Here is a 13,754-nt window from a genome sequence, read left to right as displayed (position 1 = left end):
TGAGACTTAAATTTAATAAGATCCCTGGTGGCTTCTTTGAATTTGCATTGTGCCTCCCTAACCTGGCCCACATTTCTCCCCCCCCCCCCCACAACACCCTACAAGGCAATTCTTGGAAAACCAGACACCAGCGCTAATGAAACTGGTTCTAAATGACAAGCAAGCCAATGGTCAGGAGAGAGGAGCCACACCTCAGGGCAGCAAACACAGCTGAAGTTTACACACTCCTTGGATGATAAAAGATCATCAAGGGATTTTTCAAAGCCTTGGCACATCCTGTTCTTTTTAGCCTCATAACGAACCAGGCCAGCTCTGAGAGCAGGAAGGCTCTGGAAGCAGAGTGCCAAGAGCTGCAATGAAGGGACAGCAGTCCCCATGGGCTGAAAGCACACATTTCATCTTAAGGGTGCTGCCCAGCAGGGAGGCCCCCCCACGATGCAATCTGTCCCACGAGCTCCTGTCTCTGAGACATGGATGAACTCTGCCCAGATAAATCACACAAGCCACCATCCATCCCAGTGGTGTGTCTATGCGTAAGTCTGGAGAGGGCTTTTCCAGCAACTTCATTTGCTGCTACTGAAAGGGACCACGAGGCTGCATGCCCCCCACTCCTTAGTAGTCATACAAGGCCAGCTACTGCTGCTGCTTTCAGACTGCCAGCAAGCACACCGCAGGGGAGGCAGGGGATCAGTTAAATGGGCATCGCAACAACAACATATATCGTGGTGTTCATCAGAGCACCACCTCCGGGACAGAAGCGGCTCCTGCAGTATAACCCTGGGAAGCCCGCAGCAGGGTCGCTGAGATCAACACACTAAGATGTGGCCAACCTCACATAACCCCGCTTGTCTGGGCCACAGGTAAACCTGCCTCTTGACCTTGACTACAAAGGGACACATGCCCTCAGATCCAAGGCTCTGGAAGATGGAACACCTGAGGCTCCCTCTTCCAGGCTACCCTGTTTCACTTGCTAATTTTCTTTTACCCCCATTCCTCACTCCCATCCCCCCACCCCCACAGGCAACCTTTTTAAGGCACATCTGTACACGGTTTTGCAAATGTGGTCTTGTTTCTTATGCATATTTATCTTTAGTGTCTGTAAATGATACTGTTGCAACTATTTCTTCCTTTCTTCACTCAGCTATTTTTAAGTGTGTTGTCGGTGGCTGGAAACTGGCTCTGTAGTACTGTCGCTGGTGTCAGCCCTCGACCTTTCCCTGAACACCCCACCCCCACCCCCTTCACTGCTACCCCTCCCACCACATTCGCATGGTGGGAGCACCCTCACACATGCCTGCTTGCGGACCCAGGCAATCATTTGGTTGGGAACATTCACCCAGACGTGTAATTTCTGGACTGTGGGACATGCGTAGACTTCATTTAATGAGCGGTGCCCTGTGGTTTTCCACCAACACTGCACTGAGTCCCCACATCTCTGCCGACACCTGGCAAGACCCGCCTTTGCAATTTTTGCTAATCTGGCGCTGACAAGTGCAAAGCGTTCTTTTATTGTTCCTTTAGTTTTCGTTCCTCTGATGCCCGAGTTTGAACAGCTCCTCACACACTTGGTAGACTCTGGGGTCTGCTTCTATGAACAGCTCATTCCCTTTACCCATTTCTTTCTACTGGGCTTGTCTTTCTGTTGTTGATCTGTAGGAGCTCCTTGTATATTCTTGGCAGCTAATCCTTTGGATTCAACCACTGCACACACCTTCTCTCAGCTCCCACACCTACAGGTAAGCCTCTTGCCAACCACAAAAACAAATTAAGCAGACTAAGATACAACAAAAGGTGGGTAATGGACAGGAAATGAAGTGGGAAGCAAACTGTCTGGGTGAGTTTAAAGTGAATAATATTAAAATGAGAAAAATAAAGGAAGAAAATATTTACAGGACAAAACCAAAAACCTGAGATTCCTTTTTGTGCCTGAAAGTACAAAATAAAAGCTAGAGACAAATCAGTAAAACGTAAAAGATCAAGAAGTTAAAATCAGGATTAAAGTAAAAACACTTTTTTTTTTTTTTAAGATTTTATTTATTTATTTGACAGAGAGAAAGATCACAAGTAGGCGGGGGGGAGGGGGGCAGCAGGCTCCCTGCCGAGCAGACAGCCCAATGCGGGGCTCCATCCCAGGACCCTGATATCTGATCTGAGCCGAAGGCAGAGGCTTAACCCACTGAGCCACCCAGGCACCCCAAGGTAAAAACACTTCTTAAAAAGAGTATGAAAATGAAACAGATCCAACATGTGTGTATTCTTTTTCCAATTTCATGGTAAAAAGGGGGGAAAATGCAGAAGTCAGGAGGTAGAGATTGCAAGGACATAGCACATGCACAAGGGGAAACAAAGCAACAAGAGCTGAGAGCAAGCCCAGTAACGCCAGATCCTGAGAAAACCTCACTGGACTCCAAACCAGAAAGAAGCAGGAATTAAAGAAAAGGCTAAAATAAGCCAGCTGAAGGCAGACTGCGAAGTCCATAGCCAATCCTGCCCTCAGCGCCCCTGGGGTCCAGAGGTAAGGGCAGGAGGCAGGCAACCTGAGCTACTTTTAGATCATGTACATGTTCGTCCCATGAGTCTGGGGCCAGTGAGGAGCCTGGCCTGGACATCTGCATTCAGAGTCACTGTCCGGGCCACGGTCGGTGGACTAGCCCTGGGCAGAGCCACGCCAGGCCTTTGCCCAGCTCTGGAGATTCTGGGGCACCACCGCTGGGCCCCCGCTACCACACTGACTCCCTTGTGAACATCCCGGCCTCCCTGGCTTGCTCACTGCCTTCCGTAGAACCCAGGTGGGGGCGAGGCCACGTCTGCCCCGGGGCCTGGGAAAAGTGCTGCCCTGGGAGCTCTTCTTCAAGCAGCGAGACAGCCTGTTTGAACAAGCTCAGTACCACCCAAGAGGGCACAGGGTAACAGCTCCGTGATCCACCAGCTAGCGGAACGTCACCCTGGCTTGCCGTAGGGAGCAATGACCACAAGGACATAGGGGCAAGCCATGCCGTGCACACTCCGGGTACTCACCCCAAGTGGCTCGCTGTATGTACGTGAAACAACTAAATTGGCTATTTCCAGGTTCAATGGCAGAAAGATGAAACTGACAGGGAATCCAGAGTTCCACACCCTGTTTCAGCATGAGTTGGAAGGCTGAGGAAAAATCCAGATGAGTCACCGGAGAGTGGAAAATATCTGATCTTATCTAAAGGTGAGGTAAGGGATGTGGGGGCTGAGTCCCGCTAACTTGAATCCTTCCAGCTATGTAAATGTGGGTAATCGCCCAGCTGCTGCAGAGTTCACTAGAAAGTCAGCTGCTTGGCAAGGCAGACGCACACGGCCCCCCACCTCACTGGGAGCTGTGCTGCGCTGCGTGGTGCTCCGGTCACCAGCAGGGCCCCAGTCTGTGTGGCCCACTACGCGGAGGGCTCCCCGCCTTGGTGATTAAGTCAACTGGTTTTCATTTTTGTTTTGGATTAGTTTTTAATGGAGAGACTGCGGTAGGATTGTTGGAATTTTATTTTTCCAGGGAGAACATTTCCAAGGTACCACCTAATTATCATCACCATTTTCCAAAAGAAAGAACATTTAGCACCAGGGAGGGGGAAAAAAAAAAAAAAAAAACTAAATTCAAGGAAAGACTCTGACAGTCTAACTTAAGCTTTCTAAAATGGTCACGACTCCAAGTTCCTCATCTTGGAAGGGCAGTCAGGTAAGCTGTGGTGCCCCCCCCCCCACCACCACCACACAACCCCCATAAACTCACTGACCAGCCCATCAGCACTGGGCCCTACAAAGCACAGCTGAGAACAGACTAGAAGGCGAAGGGCCCCTAGACTGAAGGAAAGTGGCACCCAGCACATGCAGTGCTAACATGGGACCGCAACAGAGGAGCACAGAGCTGGGGTCCATGCATCCCGCCAAGTTCACAGCCAAAGGGAAACGTTCAGCAGGGAGAGGACAGAGGGAGCAGAACATGAGCACGATCTACATCCACTAGGAAAGGGTCTTGGTTGTGGGGAAGCCTCTTCTGGGTGCTGCCCTGGCCTCCAACCACCACCTTGGCCTCTGCAGTCCCTCCTGCTGGGTGGTTCTTGTCTGCCCGTGCGGTCACATGTCACCAGCTAGACAGGCCGGGCGCCCAAGCATTTGCTGACGGACTGAGTGGGCAGCACTGGCCCACCCTCAGGAGACCAGCTACAGGAAAGAGCTACTGGCAGAGAAAGTTCCATCTCGGGCCTGCAGGACACCTCCACCCTCCCCTCCCCCGTGGTTTCACACCAGCTCCTCTCCACTCTCCTACCGGAGCACCTGGCTTCAAACGGTGCTCCAAACGAAGGCACCCCAATGCTGCTGGAGTTTCACTAAAAACAACTTAAAACCAACGAGGAGCCTGAGGCAAGTGGTCTGGCGGAGCTCTGCAGAGAGTCTGGGGAGCCAGGCGATCCGGCCGTGCGGAACCAGGCCGGGACGTGGCTGGCTCACGAGGCTGTGCGCTTGTTCACACACAGGAAGGGGGCCTCAGCCAGACCGGGGCTGTGAGGCTGCAGCCTCTGACAGTGAAGACCCCTCTCCACCCGGAAGGGCTGCCCGCAGGAGGTGGAGGCGCCAGGGTCAACGTGCCGGGCAGGATCCAGGCTCTGGGGCAGAGGTGACACCGCGCTCCCTCCCGTAAGCGCGCAGCCCCCCTCGCCCAGCACCAGCTGTTGGCTCTCCCGTTTGGGGTCTCCAGTCTCCCTGCAGAGGATGTCGACCCCGTACCTCTTCCTTCTCCCACTCCCACAGCAGCTTATCACGATCAGCCCTGGTTCTAAACTCACCTTTACAAAAGTAAGTGTTTCTGACCTCTCTACGGCAAGATCCCAATCAGAGACTGGCAAAAATTAGCACCTCTTCAGGCCTTTATTTAAACGACATCCCATGGTTTGCTCCATGAGCTCCCAAGGGTGGACGGCCACTGATCTTGTCCACGGAGCCTCAAAAGCTGCTGTGGCGCCAGAACATGAGGCTTCTTAGCTAACGTCAGGCCCTCTCGCAGAAGTCGTCACTGGACCATCTTAAAATACAGACCACGAGTACCACGGGTGGGAGGGAACACATTTACTTGAGGTACAAAGGTTTACTATTATTAACAAGTTATCACTATTATTTACATGTTTACAAAATGGAAATAAAAATGACATACATGTTTGGTGCCAAAAGTGGCACATCCGAACTAAGATCAGTACAAAAATAAAGTTTCAAGCCACATGTTTTTGAAATAAAGCTCATTGAAACAGGGGAGAAACCCGCATCGGTCATGTGTTGAAATGCAAATATCATCCCCGCGAGGACACCTGGGGGCAACGCTGGACCCAGCGCCTGCGGAGAGGGCGCCCGGGTTCTCCCAAACCCAAGCAAAGAAACAAAAAACAAATAGACAAGTTATGTTCCTGAGCTACAGAAGCTTATTAGAGCTTCTAAACTGTTGTGAATTCCTGCGGCAGAAGGCTCCCGCCGGGGGTGAGCAGAGCTCACCAGCGTTCAGCTAGTGGCGGCGTCGGGATGCGGTGTCATACGTGGAGAAAGCGAGGCCCGCTTGTGAGACGGAAATCCTTCGCGAACCGAGAACAGTGCACACGAGTCCCGCCGGTCGGTCACCAAACCTTGTGAGTCTCCTGCTCGTTCCACCCGGCAGCACGGCTGGGGCCCCGCCAGGGCGAGCGAAGGCAGCCCCGCACCGCCCCGCACACCCCGCACAGCGCTCCAGGCCGCAGCGGCCAGCCTTCCTTCCCGTGCCCCACGAAGCTGGGCAGAAGTGGCATGCCGAGCGCCGGGCAGAAGTGGCATGCTGGGTCAGCAGGAGCACTGCATGAACAGACAGCACGGCCCTGCCCGTCCCTGCTCTGCCTGGGTGCAGCGCGGCGGGGGGCCTGCCCCTGCGCAGTCTCCCCGGGCTCCCAGCAAGGAGCGCAGATGCCGAGGGGAGCAGGAAGGAAAGGGCTAACGAACGGGCTGCGGCCCACTTCAGAGCAGCAGGAGACTCCATGTGAGCCGGGGCCAGCTCGCCACCCAGGGCCGGGGGACCACAGTGTGGAGGAGAGGGTGCCAAGTCCCCTGCGGCGGCAGCCGAGCTCTGCTCACTGGTCCTGGACCTTGGCCCTTTTGGCTTTGAGGGACAGGTGCTGCAAGAGAAGAGAAACCATCAGCATTAGGGGTCGCTCAGACAGACAGACTGGACTTCAGCAGGACCCCCACATCAATGATCACGCCAGCGCAGCCCTCTGGTTCGCATATTGTCGGCAGATGCCGTGCCCCTCAGAAAGCAATATGGAGGGGGAAAAGCCCAAGGAACCAACAAAGAAGATGGGCCTTCGGTAAGGTCCAGCAACCCAAGGCCTAGCCCGGCATGGCCGACCCTGGTCACCCAGGGCTCCATGGGAAGGTGTTGGTGGGACACACTCTCCTTCTGCCCCAGCCCCTAGGACAGCATCACAGCCAAACCCCTGAGCTCAGGGGACTAGGCTCAGGCTGGACATCGCCTCATGTTTCTATGAATTCCTTGCAAATGGTCAAGGACGGTACCCTCCCCATAGAACAAGGACTCCCATGCTTTCACCAAGCACCTCCATGTGCAGGTACATGTGCTCGGGGCCCTGGTCCCCACAGACCGCTGGTAAATGCACGTGAGGGGAGACACACAGGAAAAGAACACGTCCTAGTGCCACCCTTTCCCTTCAGAAACATCACTCCCCCCCCAGTATAAAGAACACAGGATGCATAACCTTATAATCGTGGGCATCGGATAATAGCCATTTGGGGGACACAAATATACTTTATGTTCTAAAATAATCGCAGAAGTGCTAGTAATCCTAAAGCATGAGTTTAAGGCAGAGTATGTAAACAGAAGCTTTGAATAATGGACCTCTGTTCACTGACTGAGGAATCCCGAGAACCCCCTCATAATCCTAAGCAAACAACCAAGAGCTACCCTAACATGCAGTGGAATTGTCACATGAGGGCCTCCCAAACTGACTGCTGGTCCCTAACATGCTCGGTGCCCCAAACCTGCACACCCACATGGGCTGAGACAGCAAGGCCACTGCTGATGGGGAACCATGGGCCCTGGAAGGACGCAGGGTGCAGGAGACATAACACACTGTCCAGAACCTGTACCCACTGACGGAGGGAATGGGACAGGTATCTCGAGGAGCTGCAGGAAGTCCCTTTCTAACCACATGTGGGGGAGAAACAACCAGTACAGGTTCTTGCAAAGGCCCCAGTTAAGAGGGTTTTGTCTAGATCCCAAGGACACCTCTGAGAATCAGAACACAAAATTAAGGACAGGAAGGCGACTCCCCGAGCAGGCCACCCTGTTCCCTGCAGCTGGGAGTCTTGCGGCATTTCCGGGATCTCCCTTCTCCCTGCACTTTACCCAAAAGGACCCCTCCAGCTACCGTTAGGCGCTCCCAGCCCTAGCCTGAGCATGGGGCTGATGTCATCATGCCTGTGCATAGGGCCATTTTTGGTGTTCGTTTCTTACAAGAATCCAGAGTATAAACACAGCCGACTCTGGACCATTTCAGGCCTCCATACAGGGAGAGAGTGACACTCGGAAAACAATAGCAATGGAAAGTCACCCACAGTCCCAGGAACTGCGCCAGGGACCCTCTGTGGGCGGGGAGAGGCCACGGGTTGAACAAAGGAGCGTCTACCATACATGGGTGGCCAGCGGAGACCTGCACGGCTCTTGAGGAAATCCATTCATTCCAGACAAGTTAACAGTACAAGTACCTTTGGACTATTTGGGTAAGAAGGGGCCAAGGTTCTTGGGGGGGGGGGGGGTTTCAGGGCCCTCGCGCTGGGAAGCTGTGGCACCAGATGACTTGTAAGATCCTGGCATCTCTAAAAATACTCTGCTCACAGGCTGTGATCGGAATGAATCATGAGCAGAACAACAGACATCTGGAGAGAAGAGACCAATGCAGAAATCTGGGATTGTCATTTTCTTCAGATTTCCGGGGCTATTTGCTCTAACTTGGTGGGCCTGAACTGCGGTTTTGAGATGAGAAGGGAAAATGACTCAGCTTCTAGCTTAATCCTGTTCTCCCAGAGTCTAAATGGATGCGGAACAACTTCGGGTTCACCCCCCCGCCGAATGCTTGCATCCTCCAGCCTGAACCACAGTGTCTCTCGGCTTCTAGCTGGCGGTTCCCCTCACTCCTCCTGGGCTTCGGAAGTCCGCTGCTTCCCACCTGAGAGGTTCTGGGGGAAAGACACTCTCTCACTTGGGGTGTGGTCTTGTCAGCCCAACACAGCAGGAGACACACTCGGAACGTGTCTCTGTGCCTGCGGCTGACCTGGTTTCCAGCTGAAGCATCTGTATGAGGATACGTGAAGAACCATACAGGCTTGAAATACTTTTCATTTGATTGGATACAATTTAAATGCTTTAAGATGGTTTTAAAAGGACAATTTCCCCTAACATTGGAGGGACGAGAAAAGCCTTCCATTTTATGGGGTCATGACTCAAATGTTTCCAGAAGGAAACAACTGAGAGGGCTGCAGCACCCGGACAGCATCACTCACAGCGAGCAGCCGTTCCCCGGCCCCCGCTGATGGCTGCCAAGCAGTAATGTGGGCCCAGTGATGGCAGAGTTGTTTTTTTATTATTATTATTTGAGAGAGAGGGAGAGAGAGAGAGAAACAGCAGGAGCAGGGGGAGGGGCAGAGGGACACGCAGTCCTCTCACTGAGCAGGGAGCCCAATGCGGGACTCGATCCCAGGACCCTGAGAAGAGAATCTGAGCAGAAGTCAGTCGCTTAACAGACTGAGCCACCCAGGCGCCCCCTAGTGCTGGCAGACTTACCATTTCTTTTAAGAGAAACCCGAAATCTGTATTTCCTATGAAATCTCTCAATTTTTAAACGCACCCATCAATCTTTTAAGTTTGGGTTGAAAACACTGCAGTCTGGTTACAAACCCTGATGAAGTAAGGGGTTTGGACTCCCCTTTCTCGGATAAACAGTCGTAAAACTGAACAAAGTAGCTGAAGCAACTGTTTTCCAGCACTGGGCATTATACAGCACCGGCAGTAAAAAAAGAAAAAAGAACTAATTCAGAGGACAGGACACGACCAGCAACGCGGCAGACTTCAATCCGACTATATCAATAATTGCATTAGGAGGGATTGCACTAAACACCCCAATTAAAAACATGATGCAGACCAAATGGAATGAGTCAATGGAAGCTTGTGAGCCCTGATTTACCTGTTTTCACTCCAGCCTTCCAAATATAACCACCACTTCAAGATCTTGTTAGAACAATGTACGGCCTTCCCAACCCATCCCAAGGAACAGACGATTTTTTCTGTGAAAATGAAGAAAACCAAACTCTCCATTTCCTCCACGAGGCTCACTACCCTGCTGGTCCCCCACGAGGGCCTGCCACGGAAGAGTATGCACCTAACGCCGACGTGCGACAGCACCCACCGCGGCGCAAACCACCTCGGGCGTAAGCCTGCAGACCAGCTTACGTGCTTGGTGAGGCCGTCGTCATCAGAGAGTATCTGTGCCACTCCTTGTGAACATAGTCCCAAGTGTGACAGAATTTCTTGGAAGAAAGAAAAAGCAGAGGGGGAGAGGAAGAGCCAAAGATACATTCTTCTTTTTGTCTTTTAAGTTGGAGGAATAGATTTGTAAGTGCACTTCTCTCTGAGCAAATGGTATAGGGCTTTCACCCAGAATGGGGGAGAGATATGGGAGCGGCCTTTCCACCCCATGCACTGTCGGGGGGATGAAACTGAGGGCATGAAACTGGAGAATTGACGTGTACTTAAAAATACAAAGAGGCGGGACGCCTGGGTGGCTCAGTTGGTTGGACGACTGCCTTCGGCTCAGGTCATGATCCCGGAGTCCCGGGATCGAGTCCCGCATCGGGCTCCCAGCTGCATGGGGAGTCTGCTTCTCCCTCTGACCTTCTCCTCGCTCATGCTCTCTCTCACTGTCTCTCTCTCAAATAAATAAATAAAATCTTTAAAAAAAAAAAAATACAAAGAGGCAGCTAACAGGTGTTTTGAGGGCTAGTCTCTCTTGACCCTACCGTTCCTTGTTGATAGAAGTGGGGAGCCAGCTCCAACAGCCAAGCGGATTCGATAGCAGTCACGTCTCTCATGTAATACTTGGAGGTCTGTATAACTTCATTGTAGATAACCCTAAAAACAGGAGAAAACAGGAATTTCCTAAACCTTATGGTGAGAACCCAGAGCCACAGCAAGCAGAGCTGGCGAGTTTTCCCGTTTCCAGGGACCTCCAGTGTGTACCAAACGCGCTTCCGCCTCATGACCCGACTGGTGGGTAACACGTGCCCACTTTACAGGGGAGATCAGCCTGACATCACTTCCAGAACATCTCACTTCTCGGTGCAGGACCCTTCTGGATTCTCAGTCTGTATTTACAGAACTCTCAACAGAGCACACCGACTTTATTCCAAAATGTAGAAAGAGAAGCGAAGGCTTGCCTGATTCTGAAAAGGAATGGAAATGAACCGCAAAGAGCCACTAGGAACTTCTGAGATGGAAATAGTCTACATTTTACTTGGAGTGTGGGGGACATGGGTGTACATAGCCGTCACCACTCTCACTGTACACGAATTATACCATGACTTACAGGAAAACAGGAAGGGTGGGCGCCTTGCCTGAAACTGAGGTAAAAGACACCAAAAAGCCAAGAAGATAGTGTCAAATCCGCAGATTTCCAAGTGCACACAGTAGACGGTCATCGGTTTCTGAGCTATCTGAAGTGCTGACACAGGCTTCCCTAATCACGATAAACACCCGGCCGCACTGCCACTGTGCCCGCCTCTGAAGCCAGCAAACGATCAGCTGCTGAAGGTCGGACCCAGTGAGAGGGAGGGGCCCTCTGCAGAGGCCGGAGGGGAACGGTGCTCCCTTGGCACCCTACGGTGATGCGGCTGCTTCAGGACTGGCTCTATTCTGCCACGTTCTTTGCCCTTCAGGGCTCGTTAGGAATGAGGCAGGAAAAAGAAGTCTCCCCACTTATGCAACTCCCAAATTAGTCAACCCAAAGTCGGCAAACCCTTGGGAAAGGATCTAGAACCGAGGTTTGCTTCCCCCTTCTAATCACTCTGCATGCTGATGGACAAAGGGCAACATTTCTAAACCCAGAACTGACTGACCACCAGCTTCTGGATCTGCAGGCATTACAGGATAAAGTCTAATCCCTTGCCTCGGGGAAAGAGTCTCAAACTTTACCACCCATCAGAGCCACAAGGAGGGCTTGTTAAGACAGGACCCCACTCCCAGTTTCTGATTCAGAAGGGCTGGGCCCTGGCCTGGACCTCTGCATTTCTAACGGGCTTCTAGGTGACGCTGATGTTTGCCTGGAGAAGCCACAACTTCAGGGCACCAAGGACCTCCCAGCGGACCTTTCTGCCCTCTCTCGCTTCTACCATTATCTCCCTTCCCAGGCCCGCTCACTCTCCTCTGCCTTCTCCACAGATCTGCGGGGAAGAACCAGTTATTGTTTTTAAATTTTCCAATCCACTCTGAGAGCAGTATCTTTCTAAAACACAATACAAATGAATTGCTAGAAAAAGGGATTCTAAAAAGACAGACAAAACACAGACTCCCAATTTTTTATTATCAAATTGGACAAAAACTTAACCAACCTATTAAAGATCTAAATGCCTCCTCTTGTGTGCGCCTCTCTTCCCTCATAAGCGGCACAGTCTCAGACCTGCCCCCGCCCGTCACCCACCACCTCGGGCTGGCCTGTGCCAGCCGTAGCAGGGACTCCCCACTTCCCAGACAGCGGTTCCCTCACCTTCCCGTGGCTTCGCTTCTGCTCCTCCCTCAGTGTGTACTCCCTCCACCTCCTTTTCTGCCCAAAAAGTCCTGCCTGCAGGCCCCCGAGCAAATGTCATCTCGTCCACGAAGCCACTGCTGACTCTCCCTGGCAGGTGACGCGGCAGCCCCTGTGCCTTATGCCCACCACCCCCCCAGGCCCTTCTCCTGAGCTGCTGGAATGTGTCTGCATCTGTGTCTCCACCAGGCCTGTGGCCCGGAACCCCAATCCGCCTCCACATCGCTGTGCCCAGCGTAGGGTTTAGCACCTAGTCTGTGGGTGAAGGTGAAATTTTGCTGAGTACATGAGGCAGGATAGGAGTATCACCATTTGCATAAGGAAATCTGATAAGAGCAGAAATTCTGTAGATGACTCAGCATAACAAAGTCGACAAACGGGTATGCCAGCTGCTTGCCAGGCCTGAGGACCCAGGGACGAACAAGAACCAGGCCTTGCCTTCTGAGCAGTTACAAGGCTCAGAAGCAGACGGCGGCTTACCAGCGAGGCGGCTTCTCTGCGTAGAGGACCGAGGCAGGGTGGATATGTAATTCATGATCGTCACGGATAGTCCTGGCAAAGAGAAGAATTTTAGCCACAGTCAGTCTGAAATACGTGGAGTGGGACACTCCCACAGATGTGTTTCATGTTATCAAAAACTGCACACTGGTGGTACTTCAATCGAACAATCTATTCTCTCCATCTCCTCTAGTGCCCTCAATGTCCCCTCCCCCACTGCCACCCCAGAAGTCGAGAACAAATCATACAAAAGACCAGCATGTGGCTATTCAGGAAAGAAACATGGAAAATACACTGCTCTGCCCATGTTCATGTTTATCTTCCATACGTTCTCTTTCAAAACTATCTCCTTAGGGGTGCCTGGGTGGCTCAGTGGGTTAAAGCCTCTGCCTTCAGCTCAGGTCATGATCCCAGGGTCCTGGGATCGAGCCTCACATCGGGCTCTCTGCTCAGCAGGGAGCCTGCTTCCCTTCCTCTCTCTCTGCCTGCCTCTCTGCCTACTTGTGATCTCTGTCAAATAAATAATTTTTTTAAAAAATTAAGAAAAAATAATCTCCTTAGGGACAGAAATAATACATAAGGTTACCTGTACACACTTTCCTATTAAACAAAATTAAATAGTAAAGATAAAGGCTTTGGGGGATATAATAATAGGGGAAAAAGGAAGCTCCGTATTGGACTATCCATTTCTCTAAGATAATATTCCAAATGTCAACTCAGATTTGATTCAATTTAATTCAAAAAATAATTACCCAGCACACAACTACTGATAAGCTCAGATCACAAGAGAGCAGCAACAGATTAGGATGCTGCTGGCCAAACCCTAATTATGGGGTGTTGCTGTGGGTGCATTAGGGAAGCGCCGCGAGCACCATGATGGAGCTCATCTCCAGCTCTGCGGTAGACCAGCGCCCCAGGGTCCTGGCTGTGCCACCAGGTGGCCTGAGTTGATCAACACTGAACTTCTGCCTCAAAGGGACTGACTGACCATGAAGCCGACTTCCCCTCAGAAAATAGAAACGTATTATTCTTGCAGGGGAAAAGGCTAATGACAAAATAATATATGGAGAAAATGCAAAGAAAAGCTGGGGAGGAAGCCTTTGGACAGCTCCCATATGAAAAGAACAGATACATTTTTAAACAGGCTCAGGTGACACTCTGGACCAGAACAAGGCAAAGTCTTGAGGTTACTAGGAGGGCAGGGAAGACCAGGGATTTTCTGCCCAGAAAGTGGAACTGGATGAAACAGGCTTCGGTCTGTGGCAGGCGGCACATCCAGCACACGAAGAAACACTTCCCAACATCCAGAGAGCAACTATGGCCACAAGGTCCCACAGGTCTCTAGAAACAATGAAATGCCAACAGCTGGGGTTGTTTCTCCAGGAAAGAGCATCTCTAACGGTCCTT

The 13,754-nt window shown here is 51.8% G+C and overlaps 1 protein-coding gene across 1 annotated transcript in view; it reads right to left on the bottom strand.

The window, feature by feature from the left end:
- Positions 1–5,073: 5,073 nt before the first annotated feature.
- Positions 5,074–13,754, bottom strand: part of DHX35 (DEAH-box helicase 35) — a 66,674-nt gene continuing 57,993 nt past the window's right edge. Inside the window, exons 20-22 of the mRNA XM_082746336.1 lie at positions 12,330–12,401; positions 10,069–10,180; positions 5,074–6,152 (exon numbers count right to left, since the gene is read on the bottom strand). Of these exons, the coding sequence (XP_082602462.1) occupies positions 6,108–6,152; positions 10,069–10,180; positions 12,330–12,401 (229 nt within the window). The 3' untranslated portion in view covers positions 5,074–6,107. The remainder of the gene's footprint in view (positions 6,153–10,068; positions 10,181–12,329; positions 12,402–13,754) is intronic.

The sequence above is a fragment of the Mustela nivalis genome, assembly GCF_964662115.1.
Source record: "Mustela nivalis genome assembly, chromosome: 8".
Taxonomy (NCBI): domain Eukaryota; kingdom Metazoa; phylum Chordata; class Mammalia; order Carnivora; family Mustelidae; genus Mustela; species Mustela nivalis.
Note: the sequence above shows the minus strand (reverse complement) of the source record. Positions and strands in the feature narration are given on the sequence as shown.